Source organism: Anolis carolinensis, chromosome 1 (assembly GCF_035594765.1).
Source record: "Anolis carolinensis isolate JA03-04 chromosome 1, rAnoCar3.1.pri, whole genome shotgun sequence".
In the NCBI taxonomy this organism is placed as follows: domain Eukaryota; kingdom Metazoa; phylum Chordata; class Lepidosauria; order Squamata; family Dactyloidae; genus Anolis; species Anolis carolinensis.
The window spans coordinates 235,812,325-235,836,143 of record NC_085841.1 but is presented as its reverse complement, the minus strand read 5'-3'; the positions used below and the strand labels follow the sequence as shown (position 1 = coordinate 235,836,143).

The following is a 23,819-nucleotide window of genomic DNA, read 5'->3' as shown; positions in this document are numbered from 1 at the left end:
TTTTCTTCAAGTTGTCTAATTCCTCCAGTAACGTTAATCCCAAATGCTGGTACATTCTTAATGGGGAAGTGGGTGAGTGACTTTGTTTTCTGGTAGAATATATCCCCATTAGACTTTCTCTCTATATTTAAAAGAATGTATTGGTTTGCAATGACTTTGGATGTTTAATGGTTGCATTATGTTTTAAGTTTTCATGTGAGGGTGTTGACACACATCACAATAATCAAAGCATAATTCCTACTTATATGGCTTTATCATGTTTGCAACTAGAACTCCCTTGGAGCACCTGGTGGCGAAGTGTGTTAAAGCATTGAGCTGTTGAACTTGCAAACCGAAAGGTTGCAGATTCGAATCTTGGGAGCGGAGTGAGCGCCCGTTGTTAGCTCCAGCTTCTGTCAGCCTAGCAGTTCAAAAACATGCCCATGTGAGTAGGTCAATAGGTACCGCTCCGGCGGGAAGGTAACGGCACTCCATGCGGTCACGCCGGCCACATGACCTTGGAGGTGTCTACGGACAACGCCGGCTCTTCGGCTTAGAAATTGAGATGAGCACTAACCCCCAGAGTCGGACACAACTGGACTTAACGTCAGGGGAAAACGTTTACCTTTCCTTTACTAGAACTCCACTGATCAAACACAGGTTGAAATTCAATGCTACATGGGAAGGTTTCCCTTTTATCTTTGACTCCTCTGACCACACTCTCAGGACTTTATTCCACCCCCCATCCCCACCCCCCCATTTTAAAACAGTTATAATTCATTTCGGCAATTGAAAGTGATGGAGCCCATCCCACTGTTATGTATCATGTTGATGGTGGTTGGGGATGTCAGGCCTAGTAGTTGGTGATGGAAGGGGTTAATATAAGTCTGAGTTCTACAGGGCTGAGTAATCTGTAAGTAGGAGTTACAGGTGAAAGCAAGTAAGTGTGGAGGCATGCAAGAGATAGGTTGCAGTTCGGTTGCACTGGATATAAGGAGCTAGCCTGGAGAGTACTCTTTGGGGAGAAAAGTATTTGTTTTACTTTGGCTGTGGATGCTGCTGGTTTTTTCCCCCAAGTTTGTGGTTTTTCGGTATCCTGACCTGTCTCCTGAACTCTTCGGACCCTGGAACCTCTGGATTGGCCATTGACTACGGTATAGACTCCTGATCGTTGGACTTTACTCATTGAACTCTCAGCATTTGACTGTTGGACTGGACCTTTTTTGACTATGTGTCTTGTACCTGATCGGTGTTCACTATCAGTTTTGCTTTGATTCTGTGACTGAGTGCTATCTTTATGTTTTACGTTGGGACTTTGAAAACAGCTGGACAGTAAGTGCTGCTTTACTTAAACAGTTTGACACAAGCTTGGTGTTTGTTTTGGTTCACCTCTGCCTGCGTACTGTTAGAGCCCTGGCATCATGACACCCATGATGCAGGGGACTCCTTGTCTGCACCTGTCACAATTTGTTATGTAAATGTCAGAAACAGTCCCAAAAAAGGGAGGGGGGAGAAGACGGTCTGGGATCATCTCAGAAGTATGGGATCTGTGATATTCCATTTCGAAAGTACCAAAAACACATGGGATGAGAGCTGTTGGAATTGCCCTCATTGAATTGAGTAGGATGATGTGGGCAAATGGACTGTCCTGTGGTCTCCTAAATGGCAATGAGTCCTTGGTAATTTTTTAAAGTAAGAAATATCACAACTTCATTCGATTTCTATTCTTTTTTGCCTTTTATGTTAGAGTTTGATCCTTCGCAATGTCAGACACATTTTTTAAAGGGGAGAGGGTGAAGAATCCACTCACTCCTGGGATGAGGATGAAAATATATAGTGATGGGTAAACCAGCAAATTCAGACAACATGTGATAAGTTATGAATACAGAACGTAGTGATTTGCAATGCTACAGGACTAAACACCACACTTAGATAATGCCCGCCCCCCAAATCATGAGATCAGACTACTGGCAGAAATTTTTATGCGCAACAGGATGGAGATTCATCCACACTGCATATTCTTTCAGGTTTCTACTAATAACAACTCTACACAGAGGCTTTTGGTGTGAAGTTAATTCCATCCTTTTTCCTTTATTCTGGTCTGGCCAAGCTCCATCTCAGATGTTGATTCCCCCCCCCCCCCCCCAAGCCCAAGACCTGACAGAGAAAAGAGAAAAAATGCAGGAGGACTTTGCTTGCACAAAGTCACAGTAAAAAGCAGAGAACCCAGATGCTTAAGTGCTCACCTTCCACACTGCAGGGTGGGCGCCTTGGAAAAGACCATGATGCAAGTGTAGAGTGACCCAGGTGCCTGAGTTCATCTCAGAGAGAACGAACAAAAAGAAATCCAGGGGATTGACAGGGTTCCTTCCCCACTACTTTGCTAAAAGGATGAGAAGTGTGGTGACAGCTGGGGAAGCTAAAAGCCTATGTAGTCATGCATTCTTTTTGCACATTAATGAACCTGTCAAGCCCAAATGCAGGACATGAAATGCAAGATGATTGGACCTTTCTGTTTTTTCTCCCCAGGAAAGGGGATACTGGAGGAAACCCTTACCACGGTAGGAAATCACACACTCACACATTCATTGCAGCATCTGAACTTGAATTAAGTCATTGCATTAGTTGGTCATCTATAGATAATGGGGAGGCCACCTGGATTCAAAAGATTATTTTTAGGAGCTGTAACTCCAAGAATGCCCCAGTCAGCATGGAGAGCCTGCACTTCAGAAATACTCATTTTCCACACTCTATCATCCAGGTGAAGTAGAGCATAGCCATGTATCCAGCAAAGGCTCAATTTACCGGTCACACTGGCAAACCATCAATTGGGGCACCTCCAGCACTCATAGCAGCAGCTAGCTTTGCCTTGCAAATGTATCTTCCTGTATCCAGGCAGACAGCTTTTTGTGCAGAATGACTGGAGCACCTGCTTGGAGGAGAGAAAAGAAAAAGTTTATATTACTGAAGGGACCATAAGCCAGAAAATAGTAAACTTTTGCCTATGTGGCTTTACCGCTGCATATGCCCCTTCCTTCTTCTGAGCTGGTGCCTTTCTCCAGAAAGTTCTAAGGAGAGAAGATAGCTCAGAGTAAACAAGTTAGGTCATTGGTATCACTTGTGCCAAAGTAGGTGTGGAAAGTGAGGAAGACCCTCAGCCATTGGTCAATTTTAGATAAGCCAAGATATATGTTCTTTGTTTGCTGCAACATGCTGGGCGGCAGCAATTTGCTTAGTACAGACCCATTGAAGAGGGTGTGTACGGCTGTTTGCCTTACCATAGCTGTGATAACAATAAACTTTGCTTTTTGCATCTCTCATGAAACTTGGTTTTCTGCCTGATATCCCTCCTAAGCCAGGACCCATTGAAAGTAATTGTCTTACATTACAATTCTTTCCCAGGTTAGAACATATAACTCCAAAGGATTTGATTATGTGAGAATAAAACATTGCCAATCCTTTGAGAGGTTGAGAAAATACAATGCAGACTGCATAGTCATGATGGGAGAACCTCAAGGTATTGTCATTTTGATTTAGCTGAAATAGCAAAGTCTGAGAGGGCAACATACATTCTTCTCAATATCAGTGATCTTTGAACTAGTCAAAAGGGCCTAACTCATGATTTTGACACTCTCTTTCTCCACACAAGATTGGCTGCTGCTGCTGGAATTGTGCCCTATAAGTTGTGGATGAGAGAAGCTATTTTCTGCATATGGCCTAGAGAGAAAAATAAGATGGAGTTGGGCTCATGCCCCAATGTACGAAAGGGTTCAGTATATGCAAAGTAATTACCTGAGTATTGCTCTTTCCCCACGCAGTAGCTGTGTCCTGAATGACAAGAGATCCAGAGTGAAATTGTCCAATATTCACTACCTGTAAGGAGCCGTTGGGTGAAATCTGTAGGTTCATAATGTCAAATGCGGCTGGAACCTCACCATTCTTGGAGAAAATCTCCTTAGATGAAAAGGTGAAGTTGATGTTCTTTGCATAGTGAAAGGCCTGAAAAATGGGCCAGAGTAGTTAGTTCATACATGCCATTCATACAGTCTTGACGTGACCAGGTTTTCATAAATCAACAGAAATGCTTTTTTTATAACAGGAAACATGCATATACATTCTGAGTTGCTTTGGTAAAAAGGAGCTTTTAATTGTCCAGGTTCTGGATTTTTCAGTATCTTTCCTTTCATAATATCTGAAGGGTGTTGTCGACAGCGTTTTTAGGGGATCGGGCCCCTTAAGGAGAGAGCCGATCCGGTCCCGAGAGAACGGACCTTGGCGGAGCCAATAGGAGAATATGAGCCACAATACAACCTGAAGCCGAAATGAAGAAGGTCCGCCAAAGTTGAAGGAAAATCCGCCAAGGAGTCTTTATTGAGCGATTCAACTGAAAAGGACACTAGTAGTGATCATTCAGTCTACTAGCGTACCATATAACCCAAATAAAGCCATATTTATACAATGTTTCAGTCTGACAGCCCCTTGAATTTCCCGCCCCGCTCCCCCGCCCATCTGATCGTGGATAGGCTAAAGGGTTGAACGAGGCGGGCTTTCGTTTCCCGCCTTGCTCTGCTGGCCCAATAGGGAGTTGCTTTTTGTCCCCACTCGGGCCAATCAGAGAGGAGAAGGCGGGAGTTATTGGAACAATGAAGTGACTGAGCAGGAAGGATCGGATTAAATCCTGCCCGGCCGAATTCTAAAGGGATTAATGACAGCAATCAAGGGTTCCTGTCACGTACACAGATTTCAGATATGCCTTGGGGTGTCAGAGGTGGAAGTAAGGATGGGTGGCGATGGGCCCAGCAGGGCGCCTTCCTGAGATGTCCTTTGGAGGAGATATGACAATGTCTGCCTTGAGGGCGAATCACCTTTAGGTCAAAATACTCCGAATTCGGCGACTCAAGCCCTATATTGTCCATGCAATCTGAATCTGATTAGGTTAAGCGGCAGCGAATTAACCTTTTGTTTTTGGGAAGGTAAGCCTGGGTCATAGGAAATGGGGCAGGTCCTGGGGTTCAAGTTGAGTTCGAAATATTCCCTATCTGATTTCATGAATTGGCAATTATATGAAATAAAATGAAAAATAAAATAAAGTTGGAATATAAACCCAGCTGGGAAGAATACATATTTTCCGGGGATCCCAAAGAGTACAAATACATATAGGCAGATAGATAGATTTCAAGGAAGTAAGGGAGAATCCATAGAGGTGGGTTACATTGCATGAAGGGGAATCATGAATGATATAAACAATTTGAAAACATTTGATAAGAACGAAGTTCACAACATCTGGGGAACCCAATATGGAAATTCATAAAAGTGGAGTTTTAGCAGCATGATCTCACAATTCATGAAGTTAGCCCAACGATTAGAAATTCATACAACAGTGATTCATGAGGGTGTCCAGGTACATAGAATATGAAAATTCACGGATACATGAGGAAAAGAGTTCATCTGTGGTGGAAGGAATTCATAGAGATGGCATGGGGAAGAGGCACATGTGGGTTGCAGTCTTTGGAAGTATAAGATTTCATAAGTCCAGGGATAGGTCTGGGGAAGAGTGTTCTTCTCCTTCATAAAATTATGAAGGTGTGAATGAAACGTGGAGAGCGCCCGTCCAGGCACCCTCCTGGCAGGCTGTAGAGAGGGCGAAGGTCCTTGGAGAACTATGTCTCCCCAGCGGAAGAGCGATCCCCCCATCCCCAGTTCACAGAAAGGGGCCAGGGATCTCCTAAAACCATCCCGCGGGTCGCGGAGAGAGGAAAGTCCGGGATAAGGCTGGAGGAGAGCAGTCTGGCTTGAAAGGAGCAGTCGGTTCCGTTTGACAGTCAGCTGATGAGGTGCCGAGAACTGGACCGATTTTGGTTCCGCTGGTGGTCCTTGAGTCAGGAGCCTTAGAAAGGATTAGGACTAAAAGAAGAGCGTGCCAGGGGTAATTTTGATAAAGATATGAGCCAATTTGTATCGTCCGCTGTATTAACCTATGGCGGGGAAGCCTCCGCCAGGGTTTAAAGATCAGACGGGTTAGTGAGAGAGAGAGAGAGAGAGAAATTGCATGCAAAGGAAGGAGTCAGAGAAAGACACAAAATAACCAGATAGAGAGTGTTACTGCTAAAATAAATGCTACTTTTATTGGGGGATTTGTTACATAGTTCAGGGAAGGGGAAAGTGAAGAAAAAAAGATCTTTTAATAATAGTCTGCTGCGGTCCCGCTCCGTTCCTTTTGGTGATGGATCTGCGGAACTCTCTGCTGCGGGTTCAAATTAATTTGAAAGCCGGGGTCTCGGTCATCAAGGGTAACAGCTATGACTTATAGATTTGCAATATTACCTGGTTCATTGGAATCAGTCGTTCAGTCAGAAACAGCATCTGGCAGCTTTCTGTTTTGACAGGCTTTCTATTGTCTGTTCTCTTGTTTTCTCACCTATAGACTTATAGGGCTGACTTTACATCTTCCATGCTGTCTTCTTTCATTCTCTAATAGTCATGTTGCCAGCAGACTCTTCATGTCTTCTTTCTTCCAGATCTAATCTTAATGGAAAACACACTATTTGGGGTATTGTTTCATTATCCTGAAGCCCCGGTGGCGAAGTGCATTAAAGCGCTGAGCTGCTGAACTTGCAGACTGAAAGGTCCCAGGTTCAAACCCCGGGAGCGGCGTGAGCGGCTGCTGTTAGCTCCAGCTCTTGCCAACCTAGCAGTTCGAAAAACATGCCAATGTGAGTAAATCAATAGGTACTGCTCTGGTGGAAAGGTAACAGTGCTCCACGCAGTCATGCCAGCCACATGACCTTGGAGGTGTCTACGGACAATGCCGGCTCTTCGGCTTAGAAATGGAGATGAGCACCAATCCCCAGAGTCAGACATGACTGGACTTAACGTCAGGGGAAACCTTTACCTTTACCTTCATTATCCAGGCGAAAGCCACAAGGGGGCGCTAGACAGAGAAGGATAGTCCATTTCATAGGGGGGGGAGTTGAAGAAGGAAAACCATTTCCCCCGTTTTCAGTGATTACCCCCCCCCCCCCAACACACACACACACACACACACACACACAACTTCCCATGTTTTAAACACGGATTGTTTCCACGACTGCAACATGAATGGGGGGGAATAATAGGAAAACAGAGGGAAATAGTTTTACTCCTTCAAACCCCCGTCCCGTCCCGTCCCGTCCCCCCCAGAAATGGACTATCCTTCTCTGTCTAGCACTCCCTTTTGGCCTCCATCCAGATAATGGAACAGTACCCTATTTGGAAGCTAGTTTGGATTCATTAAACCAATGAGCTGTAGAACTTGCTGACCGAAAGGTCGGTGGTTTGAATCCGGAGAGTGTGGTGAGCTCCCACTGTTCGCCCCAGCTTCTGCCAACCTAGCAGTTTGAAAAAATGTAAATGTGAGTAGATCAATAGGTACCACTCTGGCGGGAAGGTAACGCTGCTCCATGCAGTCATGCCAGCGACATGACCTTGGAGGTGTCTATGGACAACGCCGGCTCTTTGGCTTAGAAATGGAGATGAGCACCAACCTCCAGAGTAGGACACAACTAGGCTTAATGTCAGGGGAAAACCTTTACCTTGGATTCATCAGCAAAAGACTTAACAGGTTATGGGGACCAACCCATAACAAGAAAGGAATTAAGATAATCACAATAGAAACCTTGGCAGGAAAATGGAAACAATGGTTTTTAACATGAATATTGTATTTAGCACCATATTTACAGTAGCAATCTTCACCTTTGCCAATTTAAGGTGCAAATGCTATTGATCCAAGATGACTTCTTTAAAGTCCTGCGAATAGAAAGATTTATCATGAGTGTGTTGAGAAAAGATAGCCATGAAAGGAAAACTAGAAAATGAATAATAATATGGATGATCAATTCAGAGCCTAAAGCTGAAGATGTTTGGAATGCACTGTGGGACTGACAAGAAAGGCTGTAATCAAAAATTTATTTTACGATAGTGTTATGGTATAAAATTGCCAGAAGGTGATAATCTTAATCCCCATCTTGCTGCTGTGCTTGAACTGACAGTTGAGCATCACAAGACAAGTCAAGGAATAGAAAAGGAAGAATAAAGCTGATACTCTTTTTTCGCCAGAACCACCTAGAGCTCTCATAAATATGACTGAAGGAAAATCATGTTTACAGCTGATTATAAATAAGCTACAAAAAGCACCTGGGCAAAGGAAGAGAAGTTAAAGGGAAAAATTATTGTTGGAATGCTCTGGGAATAAACCAGAGACATTGTCCAGAGGAAATTAAATAAAACAAGCCAGGATCAAATCAAGATAGTTGAAGATTTCGCAGCTACCCCAATGAAGATGTCTTCTCTGGATCACACATGAGTAGAAAATTAAACATATATTTGGCAAATTCGTAAAAAAAATATTACCATAATTCACTGTGCAATATTGTACTGAAAAGTGCCAGCAGATGGCACCAGAAAGATAAATAAAATGTGTTTCCTGTCACCCGGCTCTTTGAAACGTTAAGGCAAGAGACATGTTTTGCATCTTTCTGGATCCTATTACATTGCAGCCCACTCCCACAGCTGTATAAATATGCTTTATACCTTAAAGCTTAATGCCACTTTATACTGCATCCAAAGAAGTGGGTTTATATCCAGGAAAGCTAATGCTAAAATAAAAACCAGTTTGTCTTAAAGGTGCCACTACATTTCTTTTTTATTTTCTCCACCTCGCTCCCTTTTTAAAATCAAGGGAGTTTATTATCATCAGTTAACCGTCTCTCAAAATAAGGCCGCATTTGGAAGTTCAGGAAACTTCAGAGTGTAGTGAGCTTGTGAGGAAAGGGGCTTGCAAAAGGCTTTGTGAGTGAGGATTTGTTCGTGATGGGCTGTCAGAATGAACCAGACAGAGTCACCAAGCACTGACCAAGTGAAAAATGCTGAAGTCTATAGGATAGCAGATGGGACACACAGATATGTCATAAGTGAATCTGAAAAATGGGAATGTAATGTAACTGGACATGAAAGTGCCCAACTGAAACTAGACATGTATGCGCTGTTTCAGATGTATTTCTTTTGTCAGAAATAGAGAAATCTGCAAGCAAATTTGTCCAAGCGACTATGATCCTACAGTGGGGTAAGAGAGACAGAGGCAAGTAGTTATGATTATCTGAAATGTTTTTTTTTAATCTCCTTTGTTCTGTAGATTCTTTACCTCTTACTGATACGCTTAGGCTTCACTTGACTTCCTCCCTCACACCACCTTTCTCTCTTAATCATTTTGCTCATTATAGTGAATTCCAAATTTCCCCTCTCTCTTTCCTCATGGGAATTTCATCATAGAAAGCAGCATGGACTCCTGTTTTAGCATTTTTGTCAAAGCAGTTTCAATACTTTATCAATGACATTTGATTAAATGACAATTGGCACTGTTTAATGGGTTCAAAGCCAAGAGAAGATCCGGGGTCTCTTTATTTTGTTGATGATTCTACACAACTACTTCCATACAGGCTAACAATTAAAAGCATATTTGTCTCAACTTGTTGGACAGAATTTTCCTCTGGCTTTGAATTTTCAAAAGAGACATTCATAGAATCACAGAATCATAGAGTTGGAAGAGACCTCGTGGGCCATCCAGTCCAACCCCTTGCCAGGAAAACTGCATTCAAAGCACCCCTGACAGATGGCCATCCAGCCTTTGCTTAAAAGCTTCCAAAGAAGGAGCCTCCACCACACTCTGGGGCAGAGAGTTCCACTACTGAACAGCTCTCACAGCGAGGAAGTTCTTTCTAAAGTTCAGGTGGAATCTTCTTTCCTGTAGTTTGAAGCCGTTGTTCTGCATCCTAGTCTCCAGGGCAGCAAAAAACAAGCTTGTTCCCTCCTCCCTATTTATACATGGCTATTATGTCTCCTCATTGTTCCTTAGTACCTATATTCTTCAGAGGTTTGTCCTTTCTGACTTTTGAGTATGCTCCAGTCAATACCTCTAAAGCTCACCTGGGCTCAGGCTTGGTGTCATTCATCTGTATGGCACAGGTAACAGACCTGTTTAAATCAGCAGCTGAAAGGAAAGGTGTAATTGGCTTACCTGCTAAGGCTGGAAACCCATTGCTGTGGCACAAGACCTCTTGAGGAAAGGCCCTTTGCCCATGGTACAAGACATCATGTCTTGATAGACAGTGATGTAGGCTCTGGCAGCAAGATAGGCCTGGTAAGTGGCAGCCCAATAGCTCAGGTTAAAACGGCCCACAGCCATCTCCTTTGCCCCAGAGCAAACATGGAATTCAATCGCTCCTCCTCCTTTCTCTGTACCCGGCAAATACACTTAAACAATAATAATAATAATAATAATAATAATAATAATAATAATAATAATTTTATTCTTATTCCCTGCCTCCATCTCCCCACAGGGACCCAGGGTGGCTTACAAATACAAAACAAGCATACATACAATAACTTCAAATACCGAAAATGCACGAATGAAAATTAAAACAAACAATAAAATCATAACCATTAATAAGATAAAGTTAAAACGCAGCAATAAAACGTAAGGATGGGCTGGTCAAAAGTGCACTAAGTGAGACTTGTAAACATGGAGGAAGTTAAAAGTGCTATAAGATCATGGGGGAGAACTCAAAAGTGAATTGAACCCTGAGGCTATATCAAGAAATTACCCATGTGGATGCAACCGATCAGGGATAACCATTAGTATGAGAATTTAACATTCAAGTGGGCGGTACTTATTCAAAAGCCTGTGTGAACAGCCAAGCTTTCAAACAACTTTTGCCAGAGCAATTTCACTAAATGGCTATGAGGATAAGTTGCAGGGTGAATGGTGACCAGGACTTTTTTCAAAGCCTACTATTTTATCAGAATGAATCCTCAAGTCTAGGCTTCCATTCAGGAGGCTCAACATCTCACTGGTGAACATCTCTGGGATCACAGCAAAACTGGTGGTCAGGACCCACAACTTGCTAGTAATGCTTTGTTTCGGCAGTGCACTGGCAAGCAACCTAAAGTGACTGTGATAGCCATGGCAAATGAACATCCTTGCAGATGATTTTCCAATCTTCGTGGCCACTGGGTAGATCTCAAGGTGCGTGTCTAGATCATGGACTCTTTTGGACAGAGCAAGGCAGCCACCAGCTTTTTCCAAATACTTTTCCAAAGTAAGCTCCATTTCTATTTCTTTGTTGCTAAAGTTTGCCAGACCTACCCATATCCAATTGAAAGGCATCAGGAACTGAGTGAGAAGGTAGGGTTGGTGGCTCCTAGCGGGTACAGTACGCAGGAAGGATGGGAACTGGACGTGGTCAGAAAATTTGGGATGTTGAGACCCATGGCTGATCTGAAGGATCAAAGACCAAAACACATTATTCCTTGTGACTGTTTTTTCCCCCTTATCATATATTTCTGCTCATTCACTACATTTCCCTTTTAATAATAAATAATAATAATTAGTTTATTTATATCCCGCCTCCATCTCCCCCGAAGGGGACTCAGGGTGGCTTACAGCAAAATCAAAATACAGGCGATGATAAAATATGAAACATCAAAGGACAACAACAAAAACCAATAATAAAATATACACAATAGGCGAAAAACACAACACAGAATTAAAACATCTTAGTTTTGTTTAATGCCCTGGTTTTGTTTGTACCCACCGGTACATCTAGATTTTTTATTTTTTAAAAAATTCCTTTTATGACTGGACTTTTAAATAATACACAAAGGAATCATGGTTGTACTGAACAACAGATCAATGACAGTTTTAAGAACTACAGCAACTTGTGGTGAACTGGAAAACTAAATCAATATATCCCTTGCTCACAGGCTTATAGACTGATGTTGGCGTAACAAATGTGGAAAATAAAGCATGAAGAGTGAGAAGGAAAACAGAAGACAAATTATTCTGAGAAAGGCAGGAAGATGAAAGAGCAGCACTTCACATAGCACTTCAATATGAACTATTTTAAGCATAAAAAAGGTGTTTAGACACCTTTTTGGAAGAGACAAGACTAAAATCAAATAAGGAGGGAATAAATTTCAGACAAAACATTAGTAAAAACTAATGGTAAGACCTGAACATGGTGATGCTGACTGCTTTGAGAATCAATGGGATCCCAGTTGGACTATTTAAACAGAGGATGGCTGTCCAATAGAGATGTATCTAGCTGCCTTATTTAAGTTTTTGTTCAAGCCAATAATGTGGTTTTGTGGGGAGAGGTGACTGCTGTTTTGAAGGAGTCTGTAATGCACCCTCTTCTGATAAGACATCACCAAGATACCTCATTATGTCTGCATATACAAAAATGAATAATGCAAAATCTGGGGAGGGGGGGGAATCTGAAACTCAAAGCATTTCTGACCCCAATCATTTTGGAGGAGTGATACTCAACTTATATCAAGTTAGCAACACTATTATGGAATATAATGATGTTTGTAATACTAAAGTTTCCCCAATGCCTGATTATAATACTAGTGTTCTTATGCTAATGATAACTTTGTCTCAGCTTCAAGCTGTACATTTAATAGCTTGTTTAGAAGCTAGAGGATTAACCTGTAGTCTTATTTCCCCTGTGCCTTCTTTAACTAGTTCGGCCTTTGCAGATAATTGTAAATTTAAAAGAATAACTGTTATCATCTTATTATTATTATTTCATGATGTTACTCTTGGGTTTATCTAGTATGATTCTAGCATGGATCTCTCTGTTCCAATGGGTATTTTCTAGAAGAAGGAGTATTATACCCCTGAATGCAGGAATGTTTTCATTTTAATATAATATAGTGTTTTCTCTCCCTGCTCCCTAAGTACATTTCTTGCAGTATTTATATATAAAATTGCATTACTCCCTAGATGATGCTAGGTTTGTATTTTTTTTTCAAAATCTGCATGTTAAATGGAAACATCCATTTAGCATTACACTTAGTTTAGCCCTTAAGTTGTTTGTTTTGACAGAGCTTTAGAGAAAATGTTTTCCAGTGGGCAAACCATCTACTGGTGATCCCAGAGCAATTTAAATGTTATATTTCAGTTCTCAAATTAAGCCAAGTGAATGAGACTATTGTAAACCTGTATCAAGCCCACAAAATAGTTTATGTTGAGATATAGGAAAGCCATCAAGACTCCTGTTACAATTAAACTAGACATTGTTTCATTACCGACATCTCACAGATGAAAATATGGTTGGATGTAGCCAAGCAACATCTATTGGTGTTCAAGATAGCAAAAGTTATTGATGTAGGAGAACATAAAAGCTAGAAGAGACTGATTTGGTTTGCTTTTCTCTGAGACTGCAGGGAAGGGAATATTCTGATTTTCCTTTTCTCTCTTCTCTGCTGATTTAACTGAGAGCAAGCTTCTTTTTCACCTTGAAATCTGTTTATAAGCTAAGGGCAAAGGGATAAAAGAGGGGCAGTTGAAAAGGTGGGATGGCAGAAGACTATCCCTGCCAAACAGGGATTTGTATTGCTGCTTGTATTCCATATCTTTTTATGCTTACTTTCTAGTGCCATTTAATACAGGTGAAAGCAGGTGCTTTGACTGTGCTTTTCCTGTATGGCGAGGGGTTGGACTAGATGGCTCATGTGGTATCTTCCAATTCTATGATTCATTTTATCAAACCCTCTAGATTTGGGGTGCAAGTAGAACATTCGTACTGTAAGAACATCACCATAAGGTGGGAGAAGCAAGTATTGCAGGTCTAGAGCTGCCTCATTCTTGAAGGCATTTGCAGAATGTTCTTGATAATAGAAATGTATGCAAGAACACATACATTTCTGCCAACAAACATAGCAATCTCCTCAAAATCAATGTTAGTACAGTAGAGTCTTACTTATCCAAGGTAAACGGGCCGGCAAAACATTGGATAAGCAAAAATGTTGGATAATATGGAGGGATTAAGAAAAGAAAGCCTATTAAACATAAAATTACATTATGATTTTACAAATTAAGCACCAAAACATCATGTTTTACAACAAATTGACAGAAAAAGCAGTTCAATACACAGTAATGTTATGTAGTAATTATTACTGTATTTACAAATTTAGCACCAAAACATTGCAACATTTACTACAAAAACATTGACTACTAAAAGGCAGACTGCCTTGGATAATACAGAACATTGGATAAATGAAGCTTGGATAAGTGAGACTCTACTATATTTGCCAATTTCAGCTGTTGTTCTGCTTCGCAGAAGAAATGTTCAATCTAGCCAGGAAAACGAAAAGCAAAGAACAGGACTGCAATTTCCAAAGACAACAGTCCTCCAAGGACCAGTGCCATGGCCACTAGCCATACTTATTTCTGCCAAGTCATGACATGTGTATAATGCAGAGGGTGGCAGATGGCAACATAGTAAATAAACCACCAGAAGGAAGCTGATCATCTTCTTATTTAATAAAATATTTGCTATCATCTGGGGTACCTCAGATATTGTCAAAGCTCTGTTATGGAAAGTAATGATAAGAAGGGCGTGGAAGTATGGAAATTAGAATCTTTCTAGATAGCTATCATAATCCTGAGAGTGCCTTGGACCGCAAGAAGATCCAACCAGTCCATCCTCCAGGAAATAATGCCCGACTGCTCACTAGAGGAAAGGATATTAGAGGCAAAGCTGAAGTATTTCGAGGATCATGAAGAGACAGGAAAGCTTGGAGAAGATCATGGTGCTGGGGAAAATGGAAGGAAAAAGGAAGAGAGGCCAACCAAGGGCGAGATGGATGGACAGTATCCTTGAAGTGACTGGCTCGACCTTGAAGGAACTGGGGGCAGCGATGGCCGACAGGGAGCTCTGGTGTGGACTGGTCCATGAGGTCACGAAGAGTCGGAAATGACTGAGCGAGTAAAGAAGAAGATCATGATGAACAGATTCCCCCAAATGTTGACAGTCTAGACTAGAAATATGTTTATGGAGATGAGGGTTTGCAGCTATCTGGGAAATCCAGGAACATAAACTCAGTCACTGTACTGTGGCTCCCTGGCATTATCATGGTTTTTCCTCACTGATAAAAGGAAAGCAAATGGTAACAAGCCCCAGCAGGCTTTTTGTAGATAATTTTGCTTTCAGATAGAAAGTTTCAAATGCTTATAAAGCAAAAATCCTTGTCAGCCTCATTGTTACATCATGGATTTTTGCCTTGGGGAGAGAGCACACATCTCAAGTCATCATGCAAACCAGTGATTCTGTTCTCCAAGTGGGAAATCCCCTACCACCACTACACATCTCTGTGGAGGATTGGTAGAGGTTTCCTGAGAGACAGGACTCCCATCAATTGCAGATGCTGCTGCCCAATAAGTTGGGACTGTAAACTTTCATGTTCCCTATGTAGTCTAGGGGCTACATAGAGATTGTGAATATATAAGTCACAAGTGTATAGCTCTAGGGTATACATTCATAAATGACTTAGTAGATTCTAGTTATTCATAACATATATGAGTGTTTCTCTTGTTGTGCATAAACATTTATTTTGTTCCACTGCCATCTATGGTTGAACAGAGGATCTGATTTATTTTTAAGCATTATAAAATCTCATCCACCAGATGAATCAGTGGGATGGGTATGTGCACACGATGGGTCACAGCAGTTTTCTCAGGCTCCAAAAGCCAATGATGAAGATAGACATTTTTCATTTGGAGAGCAGAGGCAAAGACTGAAAGAACAGGCGGCTTTGGGGATAGCTTGCAATAAAATAGGTAATAGGTTTCTGGGGAATGCCTTTAATAAGTAAACATGTCATTTTGAGATCTAATATCCTTGGAAAGTTACAAATGATTTCATTTTTTCCTTTTTCATCTTCATGTTAAACTAATAAAATTAATTTTAAGAACAGCAAACCACTTTAAAAACACAATGGCTGGTATATATTACTTCATTGTTATAGGGCTATTATTCCACTTTAATATACCATACCATAGCAACAACCCAGTGAGAGCGTGGATGAGCTCCCACTATCAGCTCCCTGTGCGGGAACATGAGAGAAGCCTCCAACAAGGATGGTAAAAAGTTCAAAAACATCGGGGTGTCCCCTGGGCAACGTCCTTGCAGACGGCCAATTCTCTCACACAAGAAGCGACTTGCAGTTTCTCAAATTGCTCCTGAAATGAAAAAAAAAGCAACATGTTATCAAATCCTGCAATTGACAGTTGAGAATGGGGGCAATTAGAATTCTCAACCAGATAATATTCAGATTCAGAACTTGTCACCATTTTTCCAACTTAAAATTTATGGAACTAGTGTATGTCCACAAATATATGTCCCTGATCCCATGTTCACAAATGCACATTTCTGATGTCTTCTGAGATGGAGCTGACTGAAGTTCTGGGACCCTTCAAGGATCAGTTTCTAATTGAAAGCTGAAGTACAGCACTACTTAAAAGATCATCTTTATTGCTGATAAAGGATGCAGCAAACAGTCTACCATTGATTAAGTATTACAGCTGATGGGTTCTAGTGTCCCCTCACAGAAAGTGGCAGAATCAAGCTACTAAACTGTCAGGGGGACATTACAGATCTTTGTGGCTGCATGATGGGTTGCTTGAGATATGTGCACCTCTTTCTAGAGGCAAGGCAACTAGAGGTGCATCTATACTGTAGAATTAGTGCAATTTAACAGCACTTTAACTGCTACAACTCAATTCTATGGAATCCTGAGAGTTGTATTTTTGTGAGGTACCCGCACCATATGGTAGAGGAAGCTAAAGACATTGTAAAACCACAGCTCTCCTTAAGTTAAAGTGGTGCCAAATTGCGTTGACCCTGCAGGATAGATGCACAATTGAAGATTGATCTATGGTTATATAGGGCAGAATTAAGCAAAGGAAATTGAACGACCTTATCACATGAGTCAGCCAAAGCGTCCCACTTCAACGCTGAACAGAGGAAGCAGGGTAAATCCGCCATCCCACGTGCCACTCGCTCACAGCGACACGTCCTCCATCACACATGGGAAGCGTCGCCCAAGTAGCGAGAATCTGTACTGGATCCATTTGAGCCAGCACAACAGAGGTAGAGGCTCCCATGTTGAAAGGGAAGCATTGCCTGACACTTCCACTCTAGTTGTTGGCGGGGTTGAGCATACTCACCTTGCTTGCAAATGCTCTTCTGCAATTGCCCTCACCTCCCTGCCATGAGAATAAAACATAAAATTGAGAACCCAATTCTTTCTTTATAATGTATTGATCAATTTTTAACCATTGTTCCTGGTAATCATCTTTAGGTAAAGGTAAAGGTTTCCCCTGATGTTAAGTCCAGTCATGTCTGACTCTGGGGGTTGGTGCTCATCTCCATTTCTAAGCCGAAGAGCTGGCGTTGTCCGTAGACACCTCCAAGGTCATGTGGCCGGCATGACTGCATGGAGCGCCATTACCTTCCCGCCGGAGTGGTACCTATTGATCTACTCACATTGGCATGTTTTCGAACTGCTAGGTTGGCAGGAGCTGGAGCTAACAGCAGCCGCTCACACCGCTCCCGGGGTTTGAACCTGGGACCTTTCGGTCTGCAAGTTCAGCAGCTCAGCGCTTTAATGCACTTTGCCACCGGGGCTCTGTTTAAGTCAGTTGTATTCACACATGCTGATCTACTGGTAAACCTAGAAGAAATTATTGGGTACAAGAGTTATAGTCTTTTTGTCTTTAAGGAATCAGATTGCCCTTGTCCAGTGGAATCAGATTTCCCTTGGAAGATTTAGTAGCTAACCAACTTCCTAAGGGCTGATTTGACTTCTCTGTTCCTCAAGCTATATATGATGGGGTTGAGTAGTGGTGTGCCCAGAGTGTACACCATTGATAGTATCTGGTCTTGCATTGGAGAGAAACTGGAGCTTGGCCGCAGGTACATGAAGCTGCAGCAACCATACTGCAGGGCTACCACAGTTAAATGGGAGGAGCAAGTTGAGACAGCTTTTTGGCGACTGTCCACTGAATGGATCCGCAAAACTGCCACAGCAATGAAAAGGTAAGAGATGCAGATCAATACAAAGGGAACAACAATAGCCACGATCGCAGTAAGGAATACCCCAACCTCTTCCAGTTTGGTCTTGTTACTGGTGAGCTGGAACACAGGAGGCACATCACAGAAGAAGTGTTCAATGTCATGCCCTTCACAGAAAGGGAGGTGGAAAACCAGCCAAACTAGTATTAAGGAGATCATGAAACCACTCAGCACAGAGGTAGCCACTAGCTGAACGCACAATTGCTGTGTCATGATGAGTGTGTAGCGCAAGGGCTTGCAAATGGCCATGCAGCGGTCGTATGCCATGATAGCCAACAGGAAACAATCACAGCTACCCAACCCAATAAAAAGGAACATCTGAGTGCAGCAGCTTTGGAAAGAGATGGACTTCTCCTCCTGCAAGGTGGTCTCCAGGATCTGTGGGATTATAGTTGATGTATAGCAGAGCTCAACTACAGAGAGAGTTCCTAGGAAAAAATACATAGGTGTGCACAGGTGAGCATCTACCCAGATAACAATCAAAATGAGTAGGTTGCCTGCAATTATGGATATATAAACCAAGCAGATGCCAAGGAAAAGGGATGTCTGATGCTCCGGTTGGTTGGGAAAAGCCACCAGCAGGAAGTCCAGTCTTGCAGTGCAGTTCTCCTTCAACATTTAACTATCAAGCTCTCTACCCTACAGATGAATGAGAGAGAAGAGCATATATGTAAAATCAGAGCTTCTTGTGCTTTACGTCTCAAACAAAGAGGAATCCTGAAAACAAGGTGAAAAGAAACACATTGTATCAGGAGTAAGCAACTGTGGTGGATCTGGGTGCCAATTTTCAACCCTAGATTCTATCAGAGCCTGCAGAGGATGCCACAAATAGCACCCCCCCCCCCGTATTATTCTTTATTTAATTCATTTATATCCACCTTTCTCCTCAAGGCAGCTAACAACATGTAAACAATATAAATTAAAAACAGTTAAAAGTCTTGCATATTATCCTAAAACAATAAAGTTAAACAGTGAACATTAAACAATGAAAATGTATTAAAATTGATTCCATACAAACACTTAAAATTTAATGCCAGTACTATGCAGCATTAAAAGTTCTACTTAAATCAGTAATTTAAAAGCCTGGAAGCAGAGCAAAGATGGGGCTATCTTGCTCTTTCTAGGGAAGGAGTTCCAATGTCTGGGAGCAGCCACCAAGAAGGCCTCTGCCTTGTTCCCACCAACCAAGCCTGAGAAGGAGGAGGGAGGGAGAAAATACCTTCTTCAGATGCTCTTACAGTTATATTGAGCTCATACAAGGAGATACGGTCCTTCAAATAACTTGGACCCAAGCCGTATAGGACTTTGAAGTTCCTCAGATTTTCTAGAGATTTTTTTAAATAAAAAGGTAAAGGTTTTGCCCTGACATTAAGTCTAGTCGTGTCAGACTCTAGGGGTTGGTGCTCATCTCCATTTCTAAGCCAAAAAGCCGGTGTTGTCCATAAACACCTCCAAGGTCATATGGTTGGCATGACTGCATGGAGTGCCGTTACCTTCCCGCCGGAGCGGTACCTATCGATCTACCTACCTTTGCATGTTTTCAAACTGCTGGGTTGGCAGAAGCTGGGGCTAACAGTGGGAGCTCACCCCACTCCCCAGATTCGAACCACCGAGCTTTTGGTCAGCAAGTTCAGCAGCTCAGCGGTTTAACCTGCTGCGGCACCAAGGGCTCGATTTTTTAAATAGGGACTTTAAAACTCCCCCAATCCCTACTCACTAGGCAATAACAGCTGTCAATTGTTGATAGTCCAACAACAATTGCCAGTATAAGGGGGAATTGCAACAAAAGTTCTGATTTTGCTGGTGGTCACATCAGAGATCACTCCTGGGAGGAAATGGGAATGTCAGTTACTTCCTGATTAACAGGGAACAGACTCTTATTATCATCACAGTAGCTGCCCAGTAAATGGGGATTGGCGGTATGTGGACACATTTGTATGTTCCCAACAGGATTCCAGCCCATGCGTTTATATAGATGTTTGCAGTTCTTCAACATATCATATACAATATATGAGGCTGTAATAATTGTGGTAAAAAAGGAGAAAAATAAATAGCTGCAGTCACACAGCTATTTATCGTTGAAGTTAAAGAGTAATGGATAGCAGGATATGTTTATATTATGCTAGATCAATAATAATTATGGAAAGTTGAAGAAAAGTATGCATTGCCATGCACTGCTTGGGTTATTTAAAAAAAAGACATCCTGAGCAACAATAAGGTCTAAAATGTCCCATTGCTTTAAAATGGGAATGGGGTAGATTTGAGGTTGTATTGTTGTTAAGAGTTGATTTCAACATGTTGCAACCCCATCAAAAGGTTTTTTCAGCAAGATTTATGCTATTGCCTTCCTTTGAGATGGAGATATTGTGACTCACATATGATCAATCAGTAGGTTTCTATAGCTGAGCAAACCTAAACTCTGATTTCCCCAAATCTTAGCCCAACACTCAAATTATTACACCATGCTCACTCCTCTGACTTTGGGCTTAGAAGATTTTTTTAAATAAAACATTACAAACTTTACATACAACACACCAATATACAATCTAACTACTGAACTAAAGTGAAAAATGCTGGCTTGGGGGCCAGATATAGAATTAAAATAAAGAGTCCCTGTGAGTACACTTTCAGCTCAAGAACTGGTTTCCATCATCAGAACTGAACTCTGTGTTCTTTCATCCACAAATCCATTCAGGATTGTGCCCAAGAATTCTTCATTTCAACAACCTCATTTGAAAGGCTGGAAATGCCCCTTTCACTTGCTGCTGTCATTAAACAGTTGCTGATGTGACTCACTAGTGGATTCAATGTCAATAGATCTAGTATCAGTAGATACAGGTGGATAACCATTTACAGTACCTTTTGTCCACTCAGGTATTTTATAAGGTTTTCCTAGGCAAGGAATACTGAGAGGTGGCTTTTCCAGTTACTTCATCTGAAATACAGCATGCAGCACCTTGTATTCATTGAAGAACTCCCATCCAGGAAAGGCAAAATCACATCTTGATATCCCTTGCCTAAGAAAACAATGTGAACTTCATGAGGGTCACCATTAGTTGATAGGCAACTTGAAGACAGACATGCACATACACATAATAATAATAATAATTTTATTTTTATACCCCGCCCCATCTCCCCAAAGGGACTCGAAGCGGCTTACATGGGGCCAAGCCTGGACATAAACAATATAAAAACAAAGCAATAAAACAAGTCAATCAACAATAAAAACAAGTAATAAAAGATCACATACAAAAACTGTAATGATAAAATACACACCACACATAAGCCTCTCAGTGCAAGCAAAACTTAGTATTAGCAACCTTCATCATGAATTTTATGCAAGATTTACTTCCAAAATTTAAATGCAAAAGCCCATAGAATAGAAGCAATTTAGAGCTCCCTCATCTCCTCTGTCATCCCACCTTCTTAAAAGATTATTGATGCTCCTGCAATGGAAAAATAGTACAATGTAAGAACACCAAACTCACCACAGAAGGACAAACTGGAGATTCCAACGTTGTGTATGGCTTTCCTCGTTTTTACTTGAATTGCTGAGATGTAGTACTATATATTACATCAGTGGAAGTGAATCGAAGTCTTCTTCTGAAAGCAGCTAGAGGGGAAAGTGAGAACTTACTGACACAGGCAGTCCTGGCTCTCACTGCATATCCCTGCTTTAGAGCAGATACAACTAACCTGAACAGTGTTGTGACTCTTTGGATGAGCAAGCAGAGCTTCCCCCAGAGTGGGTCTGTTTTATCAATGTGGCTTGTCACACATGGTATGCAATCCATTTATTCCCCTGGACTATCCTGATCATTCTCTTCTCAGCCCTGGGAATTGCTCTGATTTTTTTTAAAATCACCACTTGCATTTTATTCACTTAAAAAAAAGTATGTTCACTATGTCTGTCTCAAGCCATTATTAATACGCTTTAATATCCAGCATCAGATCTTCATCTACTATCTGGTGCAAGGATGGAAAATATAGACTTGTTGCAAATATACACTTGTTGTGAAGACACAGTAGTCAGCCTCCCATTTCTCTTCCCACTTAAACGAAAATGGCTATATTTTGAACTTTATTCTGCTCCTTTGCTGGAAATAATTTGACTTTCTATCCCATTCCAAATCTCTCAGAGAACAAACACTTCAGCACTTTCTCAATTCATGCTCCCTAATGGTATTACAATACATATCTTTGCACTTTTGTCTAGATTGCCCTCCCATTTTATTCACTTTGCCATTAAATAGTGGTCTTTTGCATTTTATCATTATTTTATTGTTTTATGATTGTATTATATTGCATTATTGTGATTTTGATGTGTTTTTTGTTTGAAGATGTTGTCTATACATGTATTTTATTTTGCTTATTGCTTGTTTTTTGGGCTTGGCCCCATGTTAGCCGCCCCAAGTCCCTGCAGGGAGATGGAGGCGGGATAGAAAAATAAACAAACAAACAAACAAACAAACAAATAATAATAATAATAATAATTCATACTTTCAGTCTTGATATACAAAATATAAAAAGATGCTCCACATCCCCCAAAGTCTGGACTGAGCAGTTTACAGTAAATGGGAGCAGAACTTGACAACATCAATGCTAATATGTCAATTTTCAAGTGAGAAAATGTTGCTGTTAACTTTTAGTGAAAACTTTTTTTACTGAAACTTACAAATAGAAATTGGATGACTATGGCAAAAGAGAACATTAATTTGTGAAGTTAATCCATAGGACGTTATCCCATGGAGCCTCCCCCCTCCCCCATTTCTAGACACTCTTAAAACAGAAAGATAACCATGTATGACTGTTAACTGTTTTATTGCTGTGTTTTGATATCTGATTGTTTTATCGGGCAAGGCCCCATGTAACCCGCCCCGAGTCCCTTCAGGGAGATGGGGCGGGGTATAAAAATAAAGTTGTTGTTGTTATTATTATTATTATTATTATTATTATTATTATTATTATTATTATTATTATTATTATGACAGAGCCCATCCCATGACGGAGGAGGACTTCCTGTCTGGGCCCATCATAGATTGTCAGGAAAGTTTCTTAAAAGTCCAAGAAAACGGGGGAAATAAGAAGGGCAGAGATTATCTTCCGAGTTCAGGAATGGCTATGAAACTGGAGAAAAGGGGGGAAACCATATGGATCTGTCAAATTCGCCCACATTGAATTGCTTCAGTGACGAGGGGTCCCTTACCAAGCATTGACATATCTATCCCAAAATTCTGCTTCATGAGCTTGGCATGATTTTTTAAAATTAATTTATTTTAAAATTAATTTAATCATTGGAAAAAGCAAAATGTCAAAATATCACCATTTTGTTTTTCCTGTAATTTCTCTTTCATAGTATTCTTGGCTTTCGAAGTTGTGGTACTGCTAGTTTTTTAAGTTTCTGACTTCCACAATGGAGAGTACTGAGATCAAGAGGAAAGTGGTGTCTAGTTTTTAAACATGAATTTTAAACATTTGTCCTTGTTTAAATCTCTTTTTCTTTGTATTTTAATACATATTTTATAGAAATACATTTTAATATGAATCTTTTAATAGAAATAAATTTTAATATATGTATTTGGCATTTTTACAGTGTTTATGTGTTTTAATTATTCTGTAACCCACCTTGAGCCACGAGGAGAGGTGGGTAAGAAATACAATTATTATTTTTATTATTATTTTACATGTACATAACAACACAGCACACATGCACATTAGGTCCAAGTGTCTGGGATTCATCTCTGCAGCATGTGGATTGATGTTCTGTCCAAATTAAGGCTTTTCAAGTGCTTTTTGAGATTTCTTGGAATTTCTTGGAATACCTCCAAGAGCACCAACCCTTATTGGTACCTTTGTTCTCTTTTGCCATAGTCGTTCTTTGTTCTA

At 41.1% G+C, this 23,819-nt stretch overlaps 1 protein-coding gene and 1 pseudogene across 1 annotated transcript; both read right to left on the bottom strand.

The window, feature by feature from the left end:
• Positions 1-873: 873 nt before the first annotated feature.
• On the bottom strand, positions 874-17,416 carry LOC134294158 (extracellular calcium-sensing receptor-like; annotated as a pseudogene).
• LOC100566080 (olfactory receptor 10W1-like) lies at positions 17,415-21,773 on the bottom strand. Its single transcript, XM_003215008.3, has 3 exons — positions 21,422-21,773; positions 20,793-20,950; positions 17,415-18,572 (listed from the first exon to the last, which is right to left on the bottom strand). The coding sequence occupies exon 3, from the start codon at positions 18,549-18,551 to the stop codon at positions 17,628-17,630; it is 924 nt and encodes a 307-aa protein (XP_003215056.2). The 5' UTR covers positions 18,552-18,572; positions 20,793-20,950; positions 21,422-21,773; the 3' UTR covers positions 17,415-17,627.
• Between the last annotated feature and the right edge of the window lie 2,046 nt (positions 21,774-23,819).